The sequence below is a fragment of the Ammodytes marinus genome (genome assembly GCF_949987685.1).
Source record: "Ammodytes marinus genome assembly, chromosome: 11".
NCBI classification, from domain to species: Eukaryota; Metazoa; Chordata; class Actinopteri; order Uranoscopiformes; family Ammodytidae; genus Ammodytes; species Ammodytes marinus.
Window position 1 is genome coordinate 24,583,810 of NC_137215.1, and position 27,180 is coordinate 24,610,989.

The following is a 27,180-nucleotide window of genomic DNA, read 5'->3' on the forward strand; positions in this document are numbered from 1 at the left end:
CATCTATAAGTTACAAATATATATATATATATATATATATATATATATATATATATATATATATATATATATATATATATATAAGATAAATAAATTAAGATACAAAATAAATAAAAATATCAACATCTTGGACATATTTCCAGCAGTAAACACCAATGCATAAAAAGATTGCATCGTGACAGAATTGATCTTCCACGTTCCTTGCTTTTATTTCTATCTGTGTTGTGTCACTGGCTTGTGCACTGCGTAAGTCCACAGTGTGAAAAATGAATAATCTATCATGCTGGCCTGTCATTACTGAGCATTTTACAGCATTCATTAGAAGTGGGGCTAGTCTAGGGCCCCACCTTTAATTTCATGCTGCTCAAGTCAGTGAAAGGACACAGGACAAAGGGAGGAAGATTGATGCCTGGTCCGGCCCTCTTGCACTTCCTACAGGCACAGACAGGGGGCGCTTTACCAAAACCTCTCTCTCTCTCTCCTTCAGTGAGAGGCGCCGACTAGCCTAAAGAAATGTGTCCATGTAGCAGCAGATCAGCCCCAATTAAAAACAGCCCCACACCATGTCACAGGGACAGTAGATCAAGTCAGCAATTAACCTCCCCGCTGGCCTCTATCAATCCTTATATTGGAGCAGGCCCGGCCAGCAGCACACAATCTCTGCAGATATTAAATTTACATTCTATTAAGTTTAATTAGGAGGGATTTTAAATATACTAGGAGTCTAGGCACGGAGCCCTGGGCCTGTCATCGACACCGCTGATTCACGGCCATCAGCCACCTCGAGGGGCGCACACACACACACACACACACACACACACACACACACACACACACACACACACACACACACACACACACACACACACACACACACACACACACACACACACACACACACACACACACACACACACACACACACACACACACACACACACACACACACACACACACACACACACACACACACTTAATGCAACCTTCTGACTGACAAATGTAAAATGTAGTTGTGAATGTGTCAACAAATGTTATGTGACTTGGCTCTATGACTGGCCTCCAAACCTTGTAGCTAGCGCTGCTCAGCTTTGGTCTAAAAGGCTATAAAGTCTAAGGTCTAAAGTTTTTCAGGGAGTTACTTTAGGATAATAATTGTAACCTTATTGTTAAAATAAACATGATACATTTTGGCAGTGGAGTGTCTGTCTGATCCTGCACAATTTCTGACAATTACCACCTAGTGCTAATATGACTGATTTGCTATCCTAATCTTGCTAGCCCCCACTGTGATTCAGATGACTACAACCTCTAACAATGCTTTCTACTGGGAATATGTCTGCCCCCCAAAACACTGGTTCACCTCAAGACATGAAATGAAACCAGGCTTACTAAATGCCATTGAATAAAACAGTCACTTCACTACTACAGCAAGTTGGACTTCAAATACAAATGTTATTAAATGAATCCTTTTTAATCCTATTGCAGCAGCTATACAGCAGATACTAGAAGGTCTTAAACAGGCGACCAAGACTGGAAGTGCATGGTGAAAAAGAATGGCCAACAACAATAAGCTAAGAATACAGCATACTGGAGGAAAATGAATCTTCATGCATTATTAAGATCAATAATAACAGCCTCTTCAATTTACACTTAAAATCCCATTCCACATAAATCACATAGTGCTCACTGCCCTCTTCCATCTTCATTATTACAAAATTTGCACCCAACATTTTGTGATGACACCCACAGGATCCCGGCCCCTTTGCAGCCCTCTAACAGCCACTTCCACTATATCAGCTGATGATTAAAATAAAATAAAAATATCTGTAAATGTTGCATTAACATTGTTAAGGTGACCAAAGAAATGGTACTTTCAGCAGACTGCCAAAAATCGAAGACAATTGCACTGCCGCCGGCGTGTTTATCTTACAGAATTATAAATGTAATGCCGTTATTTCAAGTGAAGTATTGCGTATGGAGCTACGCCATAAGAGCCCAAGTGCTAAATCTAAACTGCTTAGCATTTGGTGGTGAGCAACATCTCTTATGAGCGAAGGTACAATACACTGCTTTTATATAGCAACAGGTCTGGGGCACCATGGGTCTGCATCTTCAGTCAGTTAATCACTGCCTGATGGCTTGAATGTGGTTTACACAGGAGTGCTAGATGAGGGATTAAAAGGAAATCACAGGCAGCACCATCAACAAGTGGACTGTGAAAGTATCTGATTCGCTAGACAAAATCTTCAAAAACCCCATTCCTGTTTGGGTTTCCTGTTTTATCAGCACTGGTGCAAAGCGTGATCAAGCCCCAAGCAGAGATCAGACCCATGGGAGAGGGGAGAGAGAGAAGGTTTGGCGGGGACTGGACCACCTCCAGGCTGCTCAGCTCCAGCATTAGTCTCCACGTGGCTGTGTCCTTTGTCTGCCAGTCAAAGGGCCACTGAATGGGGGTCAATTGAAACCAATTCCCTCTGTCGGACACAATTAATGGGGTTGCCCGGCCTGGGCAGAAGGGGGGCGACCGCGGCCCTTTGGTTACTGATCCTGCCGCACAAGCATGCCAGGAATTTGCCACCTGGAATTCGCCCTGTGACAATAACAAACCCACACCCCCCCTTCCAAACCCACCTCCTTTTTTTTCTGTACACACATGGATACATCCTAAAATACACCCCCCCTGTCCCATCCAAGCAGCCACCCACAGGGCAGGATGGGTGACTGGGGGGAGTGGCCAGTGCTTGTCCACAGTCTAGTCACCCACAATGGAGCAGAGGCCGAAAAGAAGAGGAGTGGTGTAGCGTGCAGCTGTAGAGAAATGTACTGGAGCATTTTCTGACCCACTGCCTCTCAAAGTGGGGCCTAGTGATGCCCATGGGCGCTCGAGGGGGTTGTCCCTGGTGTTCCACAAATCAAAAGGCAAGTCGTTTCACTTTCCGTTTATTTCGCCTACACAGCAAAAGCACGTATTCACCTGCATGGCTTTTTCAGGTAATTTATTTTAAAAGGTGGAGTCAGCGATTCTGGAGAACGCTTGTTCATTGATTGTCGAAATCACTTTTGTCAAATTCAGTGAATATCTCCTCACGGCCCGCTATCTGTCCATAGTGTTTAAGAAATTCCTGGGTTAATACACAGTCCAACTCTGTAAACGGGCATGTTGCTAGCTACAATCGCCCCCCTTTGTTTGCATACCCTTAGTTTACATACCAGTTTACAGAGCCTATTGACTGAAAATTTACACCAGATATTTTTTCAGTGCATACTGCATACAGTACGGACGGGTAGCGGATCGTGAGGACATATTCAGAGATTTTGATATTCAAAATGATAAGGACAAGAAGTGTTCTCCAGACTCACTGACTCCACCTTTAACTGAAAGCTGAGAGAGAATGGTGAGAAAAGCAAAAGATGAGACTCTCAGACGGGGAGAATGAGAGCCGGGCCTCTGTGTCTGAATCAATCTTGGGATAAGTATGGAGGATCGATCCACCACCAGCCCATCTACAGTTAAGCACTTCAGCGGATGTGCGCTAATTGTCCTGTTGACATTAATTGTCATTAAAGGGCCTAAAACGGCCTCTCAGCTGTGAGTTACATCCCCTGTTAAGGTTGCAGCCCATTTGTTTATTAGTGACATCAGAGCTCTCTCTCTCCACCACTATAACACACGCACACACATATACAGGTCACTGTTAAATCAGACAGGTTGACCACTGAACAGGACGGCTTTATATGAAGCAGGTCCGAACTGATGACATCATCAGCCTTTTTCTGTTGTCCCCATTAAATGCTTGATATGTTTGAGGACCCACTCATTAAACCTGAGGGGAAATGTATAGGTGTGTGTGTGTGTGTGTGTGTGTGTGTGTGTGTGTGTGTGTGTGTGTGTGTGTGTGTGTGTGTGTGTGTGTGGTTTATACTATAGCCCACGGCTCTAACTTCCTGAGGGGAAGACCAGAAGGCCCCCCTGTGTTGCTGCCACACCCCTTTAAATGGGGTGAATCAATCAGATGTGTGGCCTAACAAATTGTTTTTTTGTGTTCGTATTTGTGTTCGTATTTGTGTGTGTGTGTGTGTGTGTGTGTGTGTGTGTGTGTGTGTGTGTGTGTGTGTGTGTATTGGCTCTGGATGTGAATGGGGGCCAAGGTGCATAAGAAAAGAGCTGTGTGGAGGGGAGAGGGGGCAGCGATGGACACATGAACACATCCCTGGAAAAGGGGTCGTGACCTCTACTGCACTCAAACAGCATGTCAGAGTGCTGGAGACATGGAGAAGGTGAGTGCTTCCTTACCACAGAGCAGTGCACACAAGACAGGGAACATGAGGACAGAGTTATCTAGATTAGCTATAGCCTATATATAAATATATATATATATATCATCTCATCTGACTTTGTGTGATGAGATTTTTTCCTTTCAGAAGAATTCATCCATGTAAACGTACAGAATGCCGACACATCTTTAGAATAAAACCAAGTAGCATTGTACATACACTCCTGAAGAAAATCCTTAGACCGGGGGAAAATAGCATTATTTTCTTGTTCCTGATGTCATTTTGAAGCTCTTCTTAAAAATGTTCCCCCGGTCTTAAGATTTTGTTCAGAAGTGTATATTGTTATATGTGTTAAAGACAGTGTCTTTTATAGCAGCGATGCTGATAAGCTATACAACAGCTGATGGTAGATATAAAATCACTGCGGCGGGCTGAATGTGAGTCAGGTGACGTTTGATTGCAAACGCTGACTTATGAATAGCTTCAGTGTTTGCACATCTGCTGTTGTGGATTCTGCAGTTGGGATTTATTTTCGCCAAAGCGACGCATGTTCACATGATCCGTCAAGGAAATGTGACCCAATTACAGATCCAAAATCAAATGTCCTGTGCAAACTTCCAGGCCATCAATCAATGGCCCTGATAGATTACTGATCCCTGCTTACCCCTGCCCATTCTAGAGAGAGGGGGCCGGTGATTTACTGCCTCCCTAGTGGCCACACCACTACACTACAGCACCAACAGGGGTTTCCTTCTTCCGCGCCACACAAGAGCCAAGTCCCTTCCTAAGTCATTTGAGCCAAACTCCTCCATTCAGAAAAGCCTTCCCTCCTCTTCCCTTCTCCCCTGACCTGAATGGGCTTTCTGCTAGGAATGAACAATGGCCCACACCTTGAACAGGCCCACTGATTCCAGGGGCCCATTGTGCTGGAGAGGAGAGAGAGAGAGAGAGGATAGGCCCAACAAGTGGTTCTCCCACTCTGTTATCATAGGACTGCGGTGGTGGGCCTTTATGACTTGTAATGCCACTACACACACCCTCCTCCCCCCCAGTCCTCAAACTCTCTCCATCTCCTCATGCTGAATGACTGGACCACTACCTTGGCTCTCACTGGCCTCATTTGCACCAAGAATAGGAGGAGGAGGAGGAGGAAGGGAGAGAGAGAGAAAAGAGCGGTGAATGGCACCATAACATAACAATGCACTTGGAGGCTCAGTTGGCAAACACAGCTGGGCCAGCAACAGTGAAGCGTTTAATGAGTCATAACTCTGAAGAGACAGTGGGGCTACTAAAACCACTTTTACTATTGCAGTCTCCTCCTTAATACACACCTAAGCACAAGCACGCACACACTATTTGTCACCACGAGTTTGATGGTACTCAACCACATATGTATGTAGTATATTAGCAGACAGTTGTCGCACAGACAAACCTATACAACCAGCATTTTTTATCATGAAAACAGACACTCACCTCAATAACTTGCTTGGAGTCCAACCTGAAGTTAAAGTCCCCAAAGACAAAATATGGCAGCCTCTCAAACCGCTGGTCCGTGATCCTAAAAAAAACAAAAAAACATTACAACCATTATTTGTCAGTGAGAATTGTGACCTATGCGATGGGTGTGGGCCCATCAGGCAGATAGGAATCAGCTTTAATAATCTTTTTTCTTTACACCGATGACCCTGAAAAGCACACTCTTGACAGACATTAGTATGAGTTGTCAAGGCTGTCTTTTGCCCTGACCCTAAGGCTGTACAGTTCATGAGGGCCACAGCACCCCCTGGTGGTCTGAACACTTTGATTAGAAGAGTTTCACCTTCTCATCAGAGCAGAGACAAGGGACTCTTTTCATAAAGCTTTTTGACATCATTTCACGGTCTAACACAATCTTTAGGGATATAAATTTTTAACAGTGATTACAGCGACTCATAGCACAGGCTTGAGAAAAATTAAAGAACCATGTCATCTGAAATGCTCATTTTAAGGGAAAACACAAAGTTTTACAGGTTTATGGGTGAGGAGGAGATGTTAGGGTTTTTTTTTTTAATAGATTGCAATTATTCAATATATCAGGACAGATTGTACTGGATTATGTTGCTGAAGACTTGCCAAAAGCTTCAAGTAAACATGCCTCCAGTTTTAAACTGTTTACTCTCAGGTGACACCACAATTCAATTAAGAAACCATGATAGTTCCCCCCTGTGATAATCTGCTTTGATGGCAGAGGAAATTCACTTTGCTGCAATGCTCAAAGGGAGAGTGAACAAGCCCCGAGGCCCTTTAGGAGATGAATCTTTTAAAATGATATCTGTGTTGGTCCTGCACCCAAGCCAGGATACACTGACAGCTGCTTCAGGAAAATAAATAAAAAAACAGATCAGCTGACTGGCCTTATGGGTGTAGAGTCACAAACAGACTGGTGTAGCTCAAAGGATGTTAGGCTAGACACAGCAGGTGAATAAGGGTCAAATCTTTACCTTATAGATATCATCAGGAAACGTTGCCACTTGGCTACTATAATCAAAACAATTCTTTTTTGTCTAACAATTCTTTTTAGAAATGTTTGAATAAGAATGTAAATGTAGCCACATCTAACTAAGTATGTATACATTTCCATTTCTTTAAAAAAAACTAAAATATAGATGTTGGATGAAGCCAGAGTTAAAATCTGTATTTATTTTTACAACATATAAGAGTCCAAAGTTGTTAAAGAACACATTTTGGATACTTTTTCATTTTATAGATCCAAATATACTATGAACAGGTCTTAAACATTCATTTTAGGTATGTTTTTAAAGAAGAAAACGTATCATTAATCAGACAATAACATCATATGAACAAATGTTTCTGTTATAACCTTTAGAATCGTGCCAAAAGAAGTTGACATTTTTGGTTTAGTACTGAAAAAATATAATGTTGGGATAATGTCCTTATTTCTTTTTTTTTTTTTTTTATACTTTATTTTTCGTTTTATATATGAGCATAAAACAACAAACAAGCAAACAAAAGAGGGCTAGGGCATGACAGTAGTACACACATTTGGAAGCAGGTACAAAAAAGAAAAGCATAGGTGCAGTATACAATACAAATATTTCTCACATTGGAATGGAGTGAAATAGAATCAGGAGTCTTTATGTTTGTAGCGATCCCATTTTTTCCAGTATTCCTCTCCTTTATCCTTTTGAAGCCACAGCACAAAAGTCAAATTCTCCATTGCCTGGATAGAGTTTATAATGTTTGTAAAGAGTCTCATGGTAGGAAGATTCTTCTGGAGCCAGCATTTAGTAATTGCTTTTTTACTTGCAACCATGAAAATCTTCAGGAGGTAAGTGTCTCCTTTACTGAGACCTTCAGGGAGTTCTCCAAGATATAAACAGTTAAAAGAAAAGTCAAATATTATGTCCAGAGTCTCCACAATTAACTCTCTCACTTCCCTCCAAAAAGGTATAATACAAGGACAAGACCAAAAAACATGGACATAGTCTGCAGAAATCCCACCACACTCCCTCCAGCAGGAGACCTGCGTACCGCTAAATTTTGATGTCTGGTTAGGGGTAATAAAAAATCTTATCAAATTCTTCCAACAAAAATCTCGCCAGAAATAAGAGTTTGTGGAAGTGGATTGATTTTTCCAAATTTGAAGCCACGTTTCTTCTGGAATTACTATATTAGCTTCTTTTTCCCAGCGCTGTCTAATATAATCTGTTGAGTTTTTATTCAATAAAGTAAAGCTTTTGTATAGTTTTCCAGTGATACCTTTGGAATCATAAGCGTCTATAAAAATTTTAATTATTTTCGAGGGTTCAGTTAAATTAGGGGTCTTTATTGTTTTCAGAAAAAAGTGGCGGATCTGTAAGTAACGATAAAAATCTTCTTTACCCAACTCATAAGATTGACGCAAATCCTCAAAAGATTTTAGGTTTCCGTTCTTTATTATCCTACAGAAGGAGGTGATTCCTCGCTTAGTCCATTGTTTGTACCTATGGTCCTGTATAGCTGGAGGGAAGTGTGGATGGAATGCAGGCCAGCTCAACACTCCAATTTCTCTACAGAGCTGATATTTCTTTACTACATCTGACCACATTTTCAGAGAGAAACTAGTACAATGATTATGTAGCTGGTGAACATCATTAAACCTGCCAGGGCAACCCAGAACTGACTGGATAGGTATTTCAATTAAAGACAGCTCAATATCTTTCCACCTAGCTTCATAAGATGAGTTACACCAACATACAAGATACCTCAGCTGAGCTGACAGATAGTAATCTTTAAGACAAGGCAGGGCCATGCCACCCCTCTCCCCCGGCTGTTGTAATGTTGAGTATCTCACCCTTGGTCGTTTATTGCTCCAAATAAATCTTGAAAAATGTTTATCCCACTCTCTGAATTGTTTTGCAGGAATCTCTATTGGAAGTGCTGAAAATAAGTATAATAATCTTGGGAGAATATTCATTTTGATTGTCCGAATTTTACTGCCGAGGTCGAGGGGGAGCAAGCTCCACCTGCCCAGATCATCATATATTTTCTTATTTATCTGTTTATAATTAACATCATATAATTGTGAAAGGTCTTTAGTCAGTGAGACACCAAGATATTTAAGTTGTGATTGGTTCCAATTAAATTGGTGCCTGTCCATCAATTGCTTTGAGGGCGTAAAATGAAAGGTCAAGACTTGGGTTTTTTGTACGTTCAGTGTATAACCAGAATATTGCCCATATGTTCCCAGGATGTTCATAAGCAATGGGATACCAGATTCAGGATTTTTAATTGTGACAAGGACGTCGTCCGCATATAGAAAAATTTTGTTCTCTACACTTCCCACATCTATACCCTCCAGAGCAGTCTCTTCTCTGATAGCCTGGGCAAGGGGCTCGATAAAAAAATTAAGTAGTGGACTTAATGGGCAACCTTGCCTACATCCTCGTTGTAGCATTATTTGATTCGAAAGGCTCCCATTAACTTTTATCCTCGCTGTTGGGGAGGAGTACAGCATTCTTATGCATTGTATAAATGAATCACTAAAACCAAATCTTTCCATAACTTGAAATAAGAAATCCCATCCTACCGAATCAAATGCCCTCTCGGCATCAAGGCTGAGAAGGACTGCGCTTGATGTTCCTTTTGAAATTTGATTAATAATGTTTAGGGCTCTTCTAATATTATCGTGTGTTTGCCTATTACTTATAAAACTTGTTTGGTCCTCATCTATCAAGGAAGGCATTATTGTGCTTAATCTTTTAGCCAATATAGCTGCGTACAGTTTATAGTCTATGTTTAACCTTCCTCTCGTGTTAGGGTCGCCACCGACCCGTTTTGGATTTCAAATGCATAAAAGAACCACTTACATTTTGTTTATTGCATCAAGATTTCTTGACTTTGTCAGGAACCTCCATTTCAACAAAATAAAAAAAATAAAAAATGTTTCACTTAATTATAAAATGCTCTGGTGGAAATTATAACACTGGTGGTGTTAGGGTCGTTTTCGACCCGGTTATAGAATAAGATGTAAAAAACAATAACTAGAGCCAAAACTGAAATCATAAGTGCACTGTCAGCCAACACAATGACAGTCAGCTCCTCTCCCAATCATGTGAACTCTGGGGAGGTTCTCATTTTGACTTTTTTCACCCTTATACCTGCATAAAAGCGAAACAAACAGACGGGCATATCCATACATGTGAGGCCAATTCAGTATAGAGTTGGTGACTTGCAGAGTGCACATCTCCTATTTGCAGTATTCAAAAATGAGGAGATATACAGTCATATGAAAAAGTTTGGGAACCCCTCTCAGCCGGCATTATAATTGACTCTGCTTTCACACAAAAAAAGATAAAAGTGGTATGTCTTTAATTTACCAGGAACAGCTAAGTACTGGGATGTTTTCCAAACAAAGATTTTTTGAAAAGCAGTATTTAGTTTTATGAAATTAAATAAAATGTGAAAAACTGGCTGTGCAAAAATATGGGAACCCTTGTGGTCTTGGTGATTTTAATGCATGTAACAGCATGTAAAACTGATGACTTTAAACACAAAATTGGTTGGATTATGTTGTTAAGCCTTGAACCTCATATAAAGGTCTGTTTAATCATGATAAAAGGTATTGTAGGTGCCTAAATGCAAGTTCCACTTCTCTTTGACTCTCTGCAGAAGTGAGACAGAATGCGATCATCAAAACAGCTCCCAAAAGATCTGAAAAACAAAGATTATTCATTGTCATGGTTTAGGGGAAGGCTACAAGAAGCTTTCCCAAAGGTTTCAATTGTCAATTTCTACTGTAAGGAACGTTGTCAGGGAATGGAAGGACACAGGCACAGTTGCAGTTAAACCCAGGTCTAGCAGACCAAGAAAAGTACAAGAGCGGCATATGCGGCGGATTGTGAGAATGGTTGCACACAACCCAAAGATCACCTCCAAAGACCTGCAAGAACATCTGGCTGCAGATTGTGTATCTGTACATGGTTCTACAATTCAGTGCAATTTGCACCAAAACATCTGTATGGCCAGGTGATGAGAAGGAAGCCCTTTCTGCGCCCACGCCACAGATACAGTTGCTTGGAGTATGCAAAAGCTCATTTAGACAAGCCAGCTTCATATTGGAAGAAAATGCTTTGGACTGATGAGACAAAAATTAAGTTATTTGGTCTTTATAAAAAGCAGATGTTTTGGTGCAAATTGCGCTGAATTGTTGAACGATGTACAGATACACAATCTGCAGCCAGATGTTCTTGCATGTCTTTGGAGGTGATCTGTGGGTTGTGTGCAACCATTCTCACAATCCTCCACCTATGCCGCTCCTGTTTTTTTCTTGGTCTGCCATTCCTGGGTTTAACTGCCACTATGCCTGTGTCCTTCCATTTCCTGACAACGTTCCCTACAGTCGAAATTGACAATTGAAACCTTTGGGAAAGCTTCTTGTAGCCCTCCCCTAAACCATGACAATGAACAATCTTTGTTTTTCAGATCTTTTGGGAGCTGCTTTGATGATCCCATTCTGTTTCACTTCAGCAGAGAGTCAAAGAGAAGTGCAACTTGCATTTAGGCACCTAAAATACATTTTCTCATGATTAAACAGACATTTCTATGAGGTTCAAGGCTTAACAACATAATCCAACCAACTTTGTGTTTAAAGTCATCAGTTTTACATGCTGTTACAGGCATTAAAATCAACAAAACCACAAGGGTTCCCATATTTTTGCACAGCCAGTTTTTCACATTTTATTTTATTTCATACAACCAAATACTGCTTTTCAAAAAATCTTTGTTTGGAAAACATCCCAGTACTTAGCTGTTACTGGTAAATTAAAGACATACCACTTTTAAATTTCTTTTGTGAAAGCAGAGTCAATTATAATGCCGGCTGAGAGGGGTTCCCAAACTTTTTCATATGACTGTACAGTGAGCCAAGTTATGGATCATGTTTTTGGTCAAAATGGCCTCCTGATTCTAAAACTAAGTGGTGTAAGGTCTGCCGAAGCACTAAGGACAGAAAGATAAACGTATTGTGCTTTACCTGCAAGAAATATCTCTGCAAAGAACACTAAAAGTGTTGCTCTTTATCACACATCTGTACACACATACATACACATGCACACAGAGACTTTTACTCAGTTTTTTTTACTAGTTTTGGAACTAGTAATTGATTTCGATTGGTTTGATTTGTTGATTGGTTGTTGTGTATTTGACCTTACAAATCTATATTTTGTGTTGTGACTTTTTCTAGTTTTCATTGTGTGTTTGTATAATGCTGAAATAAAAGTTTTTTTGCTGTTTTCTGAAATAAATATATATGGGTCGTAATTGACCAGTAACACCATAGATGTTAAAAAGGTCAATAATATTAATATGAAAAAATAAATAAAACTAATTTAGTTAAGAAATGTGTTCTCATACCCCTCAGTGATAATCAGGTAACACAACAACCAAATATTTATTTTTCATTTTACAATTTTTTTTATTGAAATTAAGGCGCATACTGACAAAAAAAAAGGCCCAACCGCCTACACCAAAAATATTAAAAACAATATTTTCATGGATAAGGAAGCCTAACAAGGTAACCAAGAGATGAGAAACAAACTGGATGATAAATAATTGTTTTTAGTGGTTTTTACAGCTGATTTCAGACACGGGTCGAAACCGACCCGCTAACACCATGGATGGTAACAGCAAGTTAAGACAGGAGGAAGGTTAAGACACTTATTGGTCTATACCCTTTGCAGTCCATTTTGTCTTTTCCCTCCTTTGGTATTACTGAAATAAATGCCTCGCTCCATGATGGCGGGAGAGCCCCACCCCTGACAGTGTAGTTGAAAGAAGCCTTCAGTAAAGGAACCAAGAGTTTTTTCATGCACTTATACCACTCCGGAGGAAATCCGTCACAGCCTGGTGATTTATTGGCTCTAAGATTTGAGATTCCATTATCTATTTCCTCAGTTGAGATTTCACAAATTAACTCCTCGTTTTGATTTTTACCTATTGAGGGGAGATCTAAAGAAGAGAGAAATGTTTGGATTGTAAGTCTGTCTGATTTGTCTGGCTGTGTATATAGTAATCTGTAATATTTTTCAAATGCACTCTGAATTTCCTCTAATTTAGTAGTTACCTTATTTGTGATAGGATCCCTAATTTTGTGAATTGAGTTTTCTGCTTGCTGTTTTCTAATTCTCCATGCAAGCATTTTAGACGCTTTAGGCCCAGCCTCATAATATCGCTGTTTCAAAAATTTCATTTTTTTTTCAATTTCCTCACTAAGAATTTTGTCTATCTCCTGCTTAACAGGCCTCATTTGCTCACGTAAAGAGGGGTCGTTGTTAGTAGTATGAAGTTGCTCAAGATTTTTTAATTGCTTCTGCAAGTCTGACAGCTTTTTATCTCTGATCTTTTTTAGCCTAGCACACTTAGCGATGATTTTTCCTCTAAGAAATGCTTTTGCTGCATCCCATAGAATTGCAGGACTGACTTCTCCATTATCATTATGTTCTAAATAAGTTTCTACTTCCTTGGCCATTTCAGTTTTAAATGAATTACTATTTAATAAACCAGTATTCAGCCTCCATAAAGTAGTTTTAGGATTTCTATCTAAAGTAAATTTCAAAGTTAAACCTGAGTGATCAGAAATATCTCTCTGTCCAATTGTGCAATCTTTCACCTTATGGAAATCTCTGCTAAACATGAAGATATAATCGATTCTAGAGTATATATTATGCCTTGCAGAGTAAAAGGTAAAATCACTATCGTGTTTGTGTAAATATCTCCAAATATCAATTAGTCCAAGGTCTTGCAGAATTTTATTTATTTGTTTTTCTAAGAGATTCTTTCTTCTCACTCGATTTGTTGTGTCTAATTTAGGATTAAGAAGTAAATTAAAGTCCCCTGCACATAGACATGTGCCACATGTTTCTGCAGCAATGAGGTTAAATACCTCCCTGAAGAAAGAGATGCTGCTACCAGGGGGTGCATATACGTTACACAGAGTAACTTCTTCCTGCTCTATTTTTCCCTGGACTAGAACAAATCTACCCTCTTTGTCTTTATGTTCTGCGATCAATTCAAAACAAACAGAATTCGGAATAAGAATGGCTACTCCCCTTTTCTTTCCTGTCCTGTGTGAGGAGAAAAAGGTATTTCTAAATCCAATTTTCTTAAATTTCTCATGTTCTATAGCAGACAGATGCGTTTCCTGCAGAAAAACTATATTAATTTTTTCTCGTTTCAACTTTGCAACTATTTTGCTCCTTTTGATGGGATTGTTTATGCCATTCACATTCCAAGACTGTATATTATAATACTGCATTCACATTAGTCACCATACACATGTTTTCTTGTACCTTTAAGAATTCAGTCAAAGCCCTCACAACACAAACAACACAAGATATAACATTCACTGAACATGTGATAAACTTACAGAACAGGTCTTCCAGTTCGGAGGTTCTCTTGAAACCTCTTTAGGTTGAGGGGGGAATGCCACTAAGTGGGGCCCCTCAGCAGTACTTCGGAAACTTGGTGGCCTATTATGAAGGTCAGCTGCATCGAACCACTGCTATAATGACTTATATTTAAGGGAGGTCACATGTTCCACATGAGTCTTTACTGTGCCTTTATGTTTATAGCTTATTTAGCTTATTGTAACATTAAATTAAGGTATTGATTGCTTAAGAACCATGAACTTACAGGTGGAGATAGATTAACATATCTCTATGAGGAAGGGGCGGAGAAAATTACTCATCCATTATTATGGCATCCTGGCTGGCTGGCCTCTGAAACACCTTCAGCTTCTCGCGTGCGCTCTCCTGGTAGTTATGCGCGTTCCCTGCTCGCCCAGTCCCTGCTGTACTCCACGGTAGAAGTTTGTTGATGGTCTCCACGGTGATGTCTTTGGATCTTCTTAACGATAGCGGACCCACTGTGAATCCACGTCTCTTTAAATCCTCCGCGGCATCCTCGGCGTTGCTGTACGTGACCGTGCCTGAATCGAAGTGCACGCGCATCCTCGTCAGCGGAGTTTGGAAGCGGATCCTTTTTTCTTTGAGCACTTTTTTGATGGGAGTGTACTCTTTCCTCCTCTGCTGTACATTCTCGGCGTAATCGTGGTCAAAGTACACTCGCTTTTCTTGAACACAGATGGGTTTCTTCCATGCAGCGTGGAGGATTTTCTCCTTAATATTAAACTGTAGGAACCGCAGCACTGTAGAGCGCGGGGGTGCGCCCGCAGGTGGCTGTGGGCCGAGCGACCTGTGTGCTCTCTCGATTCCCAGACTCCCCTCTCCGCGGAGGCCCACGTTGTCCCCCAGTTCAGTCAGAATCATATGTTCCACATACCGTAGCATAGAAGAGCCCTCTGCGTTTTCGGGGATGCCATAAATCCTTATGTTGTTACGCCTTGAGCGCCCTTCCAAGTCCGTTATCTTCTCCTGGAGAAACTTTTGATTGTTAAGCAGTTGGATAAGTACGGTGGCGCTGAGCATTCACCAAATAAAAAAAAGTTTCACAGCAGGATCTCGTAATTACGAGATAAGGATCTCGTAATTACGAGATAATATCTCGTAATATCTATGAGATAAGGATCACCCTCTCATTCATCAATAACGATGTCTGTGTGTGTGTGTTTGTGTGCAGACGAGGTGAACCTATAGCCATAGGAAAACGTAGGCAATAGCCTTGGTTTCCGGACTACAATGGGCCCCATAATCAATACACTTATTTTAAATATTTGTTTACTGTTCATTCATTAATCAGCGATCGCATCGGGTACTGAGGGACACACTTTCGGCTTTACGCCCGTGATCAGCTGCTGAGGTCCGACTGGGCTTTTCTCCTGAATAGTCCCAGTGACTGCATATCTGCACAAAGTTGACATGGCTATACTCATTGTCATGCCCTCCTTGTAGAAAGTTCTTATGTGTTTGTATGAGTCATGGATTACACCGAGTTTAACGACTGCATTTAATCAAAGCATTCAATAAAACTGCGTTCCGATACAGTAACAAACAGGAGGTAAAAGTGAACTAGCCCACCGGGCATTCTGATTGGATGAGGCAACACAGTACGGTGGCTCCGGTGGCTCATAATGAACAAACTGCATATAAAAAGTGAAAGTGTGTCCCTCATTTTCCGATGCGATCGCTGATTAATGAATGAATGAACAGTAAACAAATGTTTTAAATAATTGTATTGATTATGGGGCCCATTGTAGTCCGGAAACCAAGGCTATTGCCTACGTTTTCCTATGGCTAGGTTCACCTCGTCTGCACACAAACACACACACACAGACATCGTTATTGATGAATGAGAGGGTGATCCTTATCTCGTAATTACGAGATCTTTATCTCGTAATTACGAGATCCTTATCTCGTAATTACGAGATATTATCTCGTAATTACGAGATCCTGCTGTGAAACTTTTTTTTATTTGGTGAATGCTCAGCGCCACCGTAGATAAGAGTGTCTTTAACGCCAATGTCCCATTTCTCCTTCCCTGTCATGTTCTTCTCAATTTCTCCCAGTCGTTCCGCCACCTCCTCTATTTTGCCGGTAGCGGCACTCACTTGTTGGTTAATTTCGGTAGTCAGCTCGTTCAGTTGCTTTTTCATGTCTTCTTTAAAGCTTGTTCTTACTTGCGACAGTTCTTTTTTCATTTCTGATTTAAGATCCCGCATTCCAGCGGCTACCACCTCACTCACCACTCTCCTCAGGGAGCTGAGTGTGGCAGGTGCAGTCTCATCCTCCGTGTCGTCGCCATTTTCACTGCGAGTTTCGCTACTGCTAGCATTGCCGTTGTTTCGAGTTTCTCGGTCGGTTTGACTTTGAGACCTGTCTCCCTCCTTTTTCTTTTTACCCCCACCCATCATTCTTTGAGTTTAACTCACTTTAGCCGTGTTAAGAACTTGAATTACGGGGTATTATTTATGTCGATGCAGGAGCTCCTTTCTATGCTGCCATTCTAGTTGCCGGGCCACCGGAAGTCCCGATAATGTCCTTATTAAACACAGTTTAGTAAAATAAACAACTTAATGTACATTTCGGATATTTTATTTATACTAATATTCGAAAAGACAAGTTATGGAAAAAAGAATAGACAAAAATCTCCAACTTGACTGTGTGCTTGAATACAATGTCTTTGCCTGCAGTGTCTCGCCTTAATCCAGTTATCCAAGTACACAGGCTTTGCTTCACTTGGAGACTAAAGTGATTGTTTTGTTTGTTGTTGCTCCCAAGGATATTTAAATGTGACACATCTCTTGTCTAGCAAGTGGTTTTAAATCATTATACTTTGTTTGTTTTGAAACCTGAGAGAATAGTGTCATAGTGTATGCATCCACTTTGTCATGGACTATTTCAAAATCTTTGGGCACCTCACCACAGTGCATCCAAATGCAAAACAATAAAGCAAAAAGAAATAGCACCTAAGCGACATATAATTAACTCTTACGTCTCATAACCTACTTAAAGGTGTCTTTTTATTCGGAGCATAGATAGGAAATTAAGGTGGAACTCAGCACAACCCCCATAGTTTAATTAATGATTCAGGATGCTTGGCTCGCTTATCTCCTCTAAACCGTGTGGATAAATCTCAGTGTGGACTTCCCAGGCTCAGATAACAATATATTTATGAGGCCGTAAAGAGAGAAGGGAGCCTCTTTCTTAGTGGTGGGTCTCGGCTGTCGTAAAGCACGGCCACTTCTTCTCTCCGCCATGCAGACCGGGAATGGCAGGGAGGCAAAGGTGACTGGAATAAAGAGGAGAGGGACGCATCCATTCTATTAAATAGAGAGTATGTAACTTTGACATCCCATTATATTAAACAGAAACTACGTTGTCTCTCTGTCCCATAGGACAAGAGAGAGAGAGAGAGAGAGAGAGAGAGAGAGAGAGAGAGAGAGAGAGGGTTAACAGAAAGATGGGAACTAGAATTGAAGTGCTCCAGGGTAATAATTGTGGTTGTTAATTTTCCAAGGCTGTTCCACTCTACATGATGGACACCTGACTTCATCCTTTTCTGCAGTTATGTTGGGATAAAGGAACACTTCAATGTCCATTTTTTTATCCGCTATTTTAATAATATTGATTGTTTTAATTCTAGTTGCTTTTTGGGCTGCAACTAATGATTTATAATCAAACAAAAGATCTGAACATTTCAAACAATACCCCAGATCGCAATTGGACATCTGTCAATGGATGCATCGTTTGTGTTTTAGTGACGTTTTGCTCATGGGTTATTGATCCCGGAAGTCAACGTCGTTCAAGCTTTACTCCAAAATGTGAGTTTGTTCTCAACATTGTATTACGTCTTTAGTCAGGAAATAATATTTCCACTTTTTTTCTGAACATTTCATCTTTTTTCTCAATGTGCAATATAGAATAAAATAAACTTCCTCCCCCATTTTTCTTCTCTCCCATACATGCAGTACATTTAGGAATTTGGAAACAGTAAAACTGGAGTTTTTGTTTGAAAAATCACTTTTTGTCGATCTGCTAATCGATTTATTGACACCACATTTCAGCTCTACGCATAGTTGATTGATAGAGTGATGACAGTATTAAAAACAGCCTAAATTAAAAATGGATTTTGTTTGCCTTGATAGACTCAGAAACAGTTAGGTAGGTCTTATAAGCATTAGCAGACGTTGACATTTTCTTTTTCAGGTATTGATATCAAAAAAGTTTCAATTCCACTTTGGGATCCATCGATCCATCTGTGTGTGTGTGTGTGTGTGTGTGTACGTGTGTGTGTGTGTGTGTGTGTGTGTGTGTGTGTGTGTGTGTGTGTGTGTACGTAGCAGCTCATTTATACACTCAAACTGGGACTGATGTCATGAATGACCTTACATCCCGGTGCTAAGAGACTCAGCTCTATTCAAACGGGGTTAGGGTCTAGTTTATCCTGTTGGCTGGAATGGGAGACGGGGGGCAGTAAAAGTGCCGTACACAAGCGTCAGTGCCGTCGTTATAGGCGTGGGAACTTCTGTATTTCCTTGTGCTAATAGAACATTTTACCACGTCTGCTGTTAAAGGTGAAGGATGTAAGGAGAAGTAAATCCAATATGTCCGATATGTTAATCCTGAAGAAAACAAAATATTAAAATAGATAAGAGAGTGGGTTAAAGGAGGGATGGGGAGAGAGTTGGATTGTGTTTTTACTCCAGAGCCTGGAGGTCTCCCTCCTCTATTGCTCTGTAGCTTTATCCCTCTAACAGCCATGTCTAATACCCGCGGCCTGCTATCAGCCACAGGTCAGAAGGTAACACTCTGTTTACACGATCATTTCCTAAAGCACTCATGGTGACCCGCTGGTGTGAAAGTTGACTTTTTTTCTCTCTCCTTTGTGGAGGGAAAAGGAAGAATTGCGACATTAGCTCCAGCTACTGGGCGTGAAAGGGCTCCTGTGGGTGGGGGGTCCAGAGCCTGGGGGGCCCTTACCGTGGCTGACCCTCACCCTTCGGCTGGGGGGGCCCCCACACCCATTAGCCTCGTCATCACAGTTCATTCAGGCAAACTGTAACAGTGTCAGTGACATTCTCCCACAAAGACGCACTCCTTTACACAGTCTATAAACATGCTTCTCCTGGCCAATTCATCGCGCGGTGACACCCCTGAAAGAGGCTCTTCACGGGGGCCGTTTCTCACTGAGGCTTGGGGATGGGGGCCCTTCGTCAGGACCTTGCTTAGTGGGGGCCACACAAAGACAGGGGTCAGACGCTAATTTATAACATGGCCCCCGACTCTGCTCCCAGGCTCCTTAAAACCGCTCGCACAAAGCAGGCCACCGCACATTCTCTCCTTCAGATTCCACTTTTCTCTCACGACACACAAACACACTCTCATAGAATTGAACAAACACATGTGGATGTGACTCTGTAAAATGCTCGTGCACCGAGAAGACAGCGTCTCAATTGCACAGATAACACACATGGATCCTGAAATAACACATACAGCACCTGATTATAAATCTTTCTCCTTCGCATCGGCCTCAATCCCTCACTGACTCTTGGCCAGATTACATGCGGTGATTGACAGCTAGACTGAGCCATAATGGACAGGTTATATGGGATTATGAGGGTGCCAACGGGGGGCCATGTCATGATTATATTGACAAGATGATTTACCATAAGTTGGCCGGTCAGATTTTGACTTTAACACACAATGGCCGGACCGAGCGCAGTCATCCATTATAAGTAAATGTTGAGAAATTTGGGAGAATGTTAACATTGTGAAGAATGTGCTGGGTGACATCTTTCTGAAAAGGCCAGGGTTGGCCCCTGACAGGACCTTTGACACTGCAGGACCGGCCCTACCCCTCCCGCCCCCCTGTTAGCACCTTGGCAACGCCCACCCCACCAAGGAAACACCACGCAGGAAAGATAGGCTGCTGAAGGGGGTGCTAGGATGTTGCTGCGGTCATACAGAGGTTAGGGAATAAGTCAACTCTAGCCCCAAGACAAGGGGGGAGATACCTTGGACTGAAGATGGAGCCAACACATGAGGTAATGTGAGGACAAGAAACACTGGAGCTGTCAGTGAGAGGTGTCTGCTGAATCACTACTCCATGGATATAATGGAATGGAAGTCTATAGTGTCTTCTTGAAATGAATATCAGACCACCAGTACTCAAGAATGGATTACCAGCCAGGCAAAGTGTGCAACTGCCCTGGTCCTCCAAACATCCAGGGGGGGAGGGGCCATATTTCCCAGGTTCCAAGTAATTTGATGACTCGGTCCTACCACCAGTAAGGTACAACATAGGCTGTGGCACTATCTTTATGAGGGGCCCTACGCCAAAATTGAATTGTACAGTAACACCTTTAATCGTTCTAATACATATTTTGGGTAATAGGGATAGAACTGCCGTAGGGACACAATTGCAGGCCCAACAGCAAATGTTTAACTTTGGGCGAACAAAAAGTTTAACTTGGCAATGCCTGTGCTACCTGATAAAATGCCAGAGGTAATAAGAGGTATATGTACAGTACAGACAAAGATGGTCAGCCAACCAATAACAAAATCTGTGCACACACTCTTGGGAAACACTTCCCTTGATTGCTTTAGTTGTGACACGCTGGTGCTGTATTTCAATTTTGATTTCATACTGTAAACTTTAAAGAAATTCTGGCTTTGTGGCAGAATTAATAAAATAAATTAATCTACACTACATTGATTTAGTTTCAATAGTAGATCATCAGCAAAATACTGACATATCATGGGTATGCTTGTCTGCATGGCTAACACCAGGATGTCATGGCAATTTGGGTCGTCTGCAAGGTCAAAAAGGTCAAAATATGAACTGATATTATTCAGAGTAGAGAGAGACTGGAGCCAAGGTTGTACCTGACACATCTTTAAATGGCTGATGTTCCTCTATAAAAAAGTAGCAAACTGGGGGAGGGTAATAGCTTGAAAGACAACTAAGTTCTGGAGGTGCCATGTCTGTGTGTCCCACCCACCCTCTCTTAAGAGTCAATGCTGGAGCTTAGTGTGTGTGTGTGTGTGTGTGTGTGTGTGTGTGTGTGTGTGTGTGTGTGAGAAATAAACAGGTCCACTATGAGCAGAGAAACACTGGGGAAGATTAACCTCTGCACCTTCAGGCCTCCCAGGGTGAGAAGGCAGTTCAGAGTCACGCAGTGATCCCACACAAAGACACACACACACAGAACGGCAAAATTGTCAGACAATGTTATTCATATACTCTACAGTATAGATATATAGCTTGTGTATGTGTAAGCATTCGTAAGAAGAACAAAACAAGTGTTACACACACACACACACACACACACACACACACACACACACACACCTCTGTTAAATAAATTCATTCTGGCTTTATGGAGGATCTCCCTGTGATTATCCAGTCCCCCCTCTTGCAGCTCAACATGTCTATTGGCTGGAGACTGGGCCGGCCTTTCTCTGCTCTTTCAGCCTGTTGTTCTGGGAAAAGCCCAAAGGGAAACATTTAGATTGGAGGGCTCTTTGAGATGCTCTGACAGTTGACTGATGACCGTCCATAAAATGACAAAGCATGGCTGTGTGGTGGCCAGTGCGGCCCACTGCCTCCCCATGGGAAACTAATTGCTTTGAATTGTTAACGGCAACATTATTTTTCTGCCAATCATTGCTTTTCAATGCCCCGAAAATGAGCATGAAACAAGCCTTTTCAGCGGACAAAACAGTTAAATGTCCCCAATGTTGATCAAATTAACTTCAGCGCGGTGACAATGGACTATATTTGTGTGAAAATAATGGCGCACCACAAAGGACGCCTTTATGCCAGGATTTCACAGTTGTAATGTAAAACTGTTCTCCCCTGAACCGGACCAGCCACTCTGAATGGGGGCTGGAAAAAAGAAACAAACTCCAATACACAAAGGCTTTTTTTACCCTTTCCTTTTCTTAAAGGAAGAGGGGAAAAACTGTTGATTTTATCTCATGCTATCATTTCAGGGGCTCATTTAGCGGACATGCTTTCTATCCTTCAGGGAGGCCTGGGGTTTAGACATCACATGGTCTGTCTACCTCAGAATTATTTAGTTTGTCCACTTTAGCACCTTGTTCCTTTACAGCCATTAGTGGCATATATTTAAACAGTGTTCCTTAAATTTGAAAAAAATGTCTACGTAATTAAATTGCTGTATAGAAAAATCATATAGTAATTGTTTCTACATTGCGTGCATACAAAGACGATTAAACTGTAACTCAATAAACAAAAACAATCATCCTTTACATCAAGGGGTCGCTGAATCAACAAGGGGAATATTTCGCTAGATGCAGCATACATGCATTTTCAAAGCACAGGAAAACAATCAGGGGATGCATTTCAAGTCGTGCTTGGCTTTGCTCTCATGAAAGTGGCCCACACATCAACGCAGACTATAAAGCAGTAGGGCTTTTTTTGTTGTTGATGTGACTCAATAGTGAGGTCTGGCTGGCTAAACGCTGTTCCTTCTCAGCATTGTTCCCCTGAGGCCTTGAAGAGCTTTGGAGATAAACACAGTTTAGCAGGTTAAAAGGGCCACGGAGGAAAAGGCTTATCAGATGTCTTCTCAATGGGGCCGTAAGCTGCATTATGACGCCTGGGCCTCAGATAAGGTGGATGCCGGGCAGCAGAACACTGACTGTCCCCCCTAGAAGGGCTGTGTGCTCAGGCTGCCTCATGGAACTCCTCTACCATCCCGCAAGGACAGATTAGAGCTCAGAGAAGCAGAGAGAGGAGAGGGAAGTAGTGTGGGGGGGAGTTTGGCTTTAGATATTCCCCCTGTCCCCTTTTCCTGCTCTGCTTTTCTGGGGGTAGGAGTCAGAGTTTAGGACAATGGCCAAAAAGATGGTTCCCAACCAGCCGCTGAATGGGAACACTGTTGGTGGTAGCGCTTCATTCAAAAGCCCAGGCCCGGGCACATTGTCCTCCCCGATCGGTGGAGGAGAATGGAGTTTGCTGGTGGCTGCCAAAAGGTTAGCAGCCTCTGTGAAAGGACCGACCCATTATTCACTGCCCTTTACAGAGCCCCCGAGCCACCCTTTGTTGCTCCTCCCTCCCTTTCCCTTCTCTGCAGTCGGCCAGCTTTATTTCTCACTCCGGTGCTCCGGATCTGCACCCAACAACGCTTTTCCCCCTAACCCCCAAAGTGAGCGACTGAGGCGCGATGCCACAGCTATCCCACCCTCCCTGGACCCCTATAGCAGGGGATACCAGGGGAGCTGGAAAAAATATAACCACCTCCCCACTACCACCAGGAACTTGCCTAACAGCGCTTACCCCTCGTCCCTACCCCTGTCAAAAAGGGAACCTTTAAATGATATGGCCCAGAAGTAACAACAGGGTTACCATTCACGACACAAGGGGATTTAGAAAAAGGGAGCGTGGAAACTGCCACTCAGCCAACACCGCTGCTATTCAATTCCCCCAACTAAAACTCAGACACTCTGCTATTTAGGTGTATTTACAAGGGGACCTTTTAGCAATAAATCAACTGGGAAGGCATGATGAAAGCAGAGGAAATACAATGAAAAACACTTAAATGTAAGCAACAACAAGAGGCCCTTTTGAAACTTCATTATGCCAGTAAATCCAGGTAAGTTACAGCGTAATAAAAAAAGGCAAAAGCTCCCATATTCTTAAAACACTTCCAACTCCACTGTCCATTAAAAAGGCAGAGCATTCTTTCATCGAATCAACAACCAAGTACAGGTAAAATATGACCTCGTAGCAGGATACTTTAAAAAAGTGCCTCGTAATTCATGCCCATCAGAGAGCCTGCTGATAATGTATGCCACCCATATATGCGCGTAGTTATTCAAAGTGGAGTTGGCGGACCCGGGGAGTCATGGCGTGCATTCTGATGCCATCCCAATGGGAGGTCACCTGCTGCGAAGGCTTTTTATACTGTGTAAGCATGGCCAGGTAGGGAGCAAGGGTCGCACCGCGCACTCTCTCATTCTGCTCCACTGCAAATGGATGTCCCATAAATCACATTAGCGCGGCCCTATGAATGGATAGCCTGGCCCTGTTTGTATAGAGGCTGGCTTCACTTAGTGCAGAGTGAAGAAATCCTTACATTACTATTAAGATTCCCAGAGCCTCGCCGGTAGAATTCTAATCGCTAACATTTATTCAAAGTGTTGATCCTCTTGGGAGCACAAATGTGCAAATAGCATGGCAATCTGCCTAATAGATTAACATACGTCTAGAAGAGAACTGGACTATTTGGAGTAGTGGTGGTGCATTAGGAACAATCGGGGGGTCACAAAACCTTTGAGGTTCATCCTCTATGGACTATGGATATCTAAAGCACATTTAATTGATATAAGGGCTACAGTGTTTTATATATAGTGTATAAAGCTGACAAAGAGATCTGGAGGGTCTGAGCTCATGGAGTTAAATGTAAGGGGTTCCTCCTCTGGGGAGCATGAAGGTGCTCAGGAATTAGGGATGAGCCCGAATCCGAATATGTATTCGGATAAGCACGGATAATGAGTTAGATACGGATACGGATAATTTCCGAATAGTCCCGTTATTATTCGGGGATTTTTTTTTTTAATATTATGCGCCTAATTGACGCAGCGCGTTCCGCCTCAATGACACAACAGGTAGAATTACACTAACAGCTGTTCTGCGGTGGACATGAGAGGACCAGGCGCGTCCCGTGACCCGCGGTCTCTCTCTTTTTATCCACTGATAAATGCAGCGCGTTCGCCCTTTCCCTTGAATAGAGGGTTCTACCGATCGCATTTGCTGCCGTTTTTATGTGAGTTTCCTCGTAACCCGGCCGCTGCCGTGGCGGAGAAGAGACGAACCAATGGAATATGCTGCACCCCGAGTCACCGTCAGCCCTTCCCCGATGTATTTACATTCACTAGGCCTACTGCTTAAACTCTTTCAAACACCACAACGTTTCCATCAAACTGATGCTTAGGACCTGTACTTTTTCAGCTGTCAATCAATGCGTATACAGCTAGGCCTACTTCAGGACCTATACAATAAAATCGGAAACTGCAAACTTGACACATTAAAATCACATGTGGCTTTGTGGAAAGGCTAACATATTATTTAGGGTTTATGAGATTGGTACGTTGATACATATATTGTTCCTAAATCTTAGTTTAGTAAAACAAAAGTAAAAAAAGAGGGAGGGGGAGAGATAGAGATAGAGATAAAAAATAATCATGAAATACAGCTGTATTTCCCCCAGTTAAAGGGATACCTTAATTAAGTTAAAAGTAAAACACTGGTCCTCATTTACTAACAGTGAGTAGCCTGAGATTTGGGCTGTTATTTATTTATATTTTCGTTCCCTGAATTTCGATCGTATTCTGAGAACAAAGAAGAGAGAGAGAGAGAGAGAGAGAGAGAGAGAGTGATGAAAAGGTAGAAATATATCTGACTTTTTGACTTATATGTCAACATTACATCAATGTGATGCTTTGAAGGGACAACAATTGCATTGACAATGAATATTAGTTTAGAAAATCAATTTAGGTGTGACTTCTTGTAGGCTAATGTAAAAGAAACTTCCGGTATACACCACACCCACTTCTTGTTGTGTATCCGGATACAGATACAGATACAGATAATTTTGTTGGTTGAACAGAAACAGATACAGATACAGATAATGACGTCTCCGCACACCCCTATCAGGAATGATCATGGTGATCAAAATTCATCGTTATTAGCCACTGAAAATATTCAATGTAAATTAAACCCATTTTGAGATATTTACTGTGAACCAAATTCTTCAAAGGGAACTTTTGACCTGATGTGTCTGAGGTGGCGCATGAAAAAAGGTTAGGATCACAATGAATCATCCTGTTGAGGCCAAACATTTTGGTACCATGACATCTAGACAATATTTTATATATTTATTTATATTTTATATATGTATTGTACAAGAGCATTTCAAATAAGGGCACTGTCCGAATGACCAAACCATTTTTATTTTGCCTTTTGCCTTCCAGTAGTGGGACAAAAAAAATAAGAATGCAGGATTACAAACCACAAAAAGAAAAATCTGAAAATGCAGAAAAGTAAGGAGGAGTTAAGAGAGGGACAGAAGTGAACAGATAAAAGAGAGTTGGGTGTTCACAGACCGTGTAGTGAGTAAGACCCCCTACTTTTTCAGACAGATGTAATCCCCCTGGTGTTGTATAGAATCCAACTGAAATCTCCTCTGCTGTACCTCTCTTGCTCAGTCTCACTCTAAGCCTCCATTAGAATATCAGTACCGGTTTGCCATGCCAGACAGGACTAGGCATTGTTGACATTTTCAACTATATTTTTTAACAACACCAATTGGAATTCAGAAAGGTGGAGAGAAAGATATAGGGTTGTATTTTCTCATACTTTGGTAGTCTCTAGTCAAACCGGGAAACCATATTAATGTGGAAAAACCATAGAAAAATGCATTTGCATAAAAGATGATTATGCATTTTCCATAATAGATGAGAGATTTAGAACACAGTACGGATAATAAAAACAAGAGAAAGGGTGTTGGTGCTGGGCGGGCGTGTACCATACCTCTCTAAAACGTATCCCAGAGCCTTCTGCCTGGTCCCAGAGTAGACAGAGGGGCTTTTCTCACAGGCCACCAAGTTGGAAGCGTCGTGGAAAAGGTGGATGTTGACCAGATCAAAGGCACTGCAATGAAAGGACACAGTCTCAGTGACCTTCTTCTACCAGCTGATTTGTAAATAAATTACAATTTCTTTTTATGCATTTATGCGTCAATTGCATTAAGATTTGATCTTGTAACACAGTAATCATATGCGACTTAAGCGTTCATAAAAGCACACAAAGATCATATTTGATTACTTCACAGTATTTTTATCATTACCCACATGGTTCACATTATCAAAATTTTCCAGATGGTAAAAAAAACAGCCTTCTTGTTAAGAGAGCTATTGTAAGTACCACAAAGTTACTCTAACC

The 27,180-nt window shown here is 41.7% G+C and overlaps 1 protein-coding gene across 1 annotated transcript in view; it reads right to left on the reverse strand.

Annotated features, from left to right (window-relative positions):
* Positions 1-27,180, reverse strand: part of inpp5a (inositol polyphosphate-5-phosphatase A) — a 150,300-nt gene that overhangs the window by 36,445 nt on the left and 86,675 nt on the right. Inside the window, exons 8-9 of the mRNA XM_080036224.1 lie at positions 26,770-26,889; positions 5,749-5,833 (exon numbers count right to left, since the gene is read on the reverse strand). Of these exons, the coding sequence (XP_079892350.1) occupies positions 5,749-5,833; positions 26,770-26,889 (205 nt within the window). The remainder of the gene's footprint in view (positions 1-5,748; positions 5,834-26,769; positions 26,890-27,180) is intronic.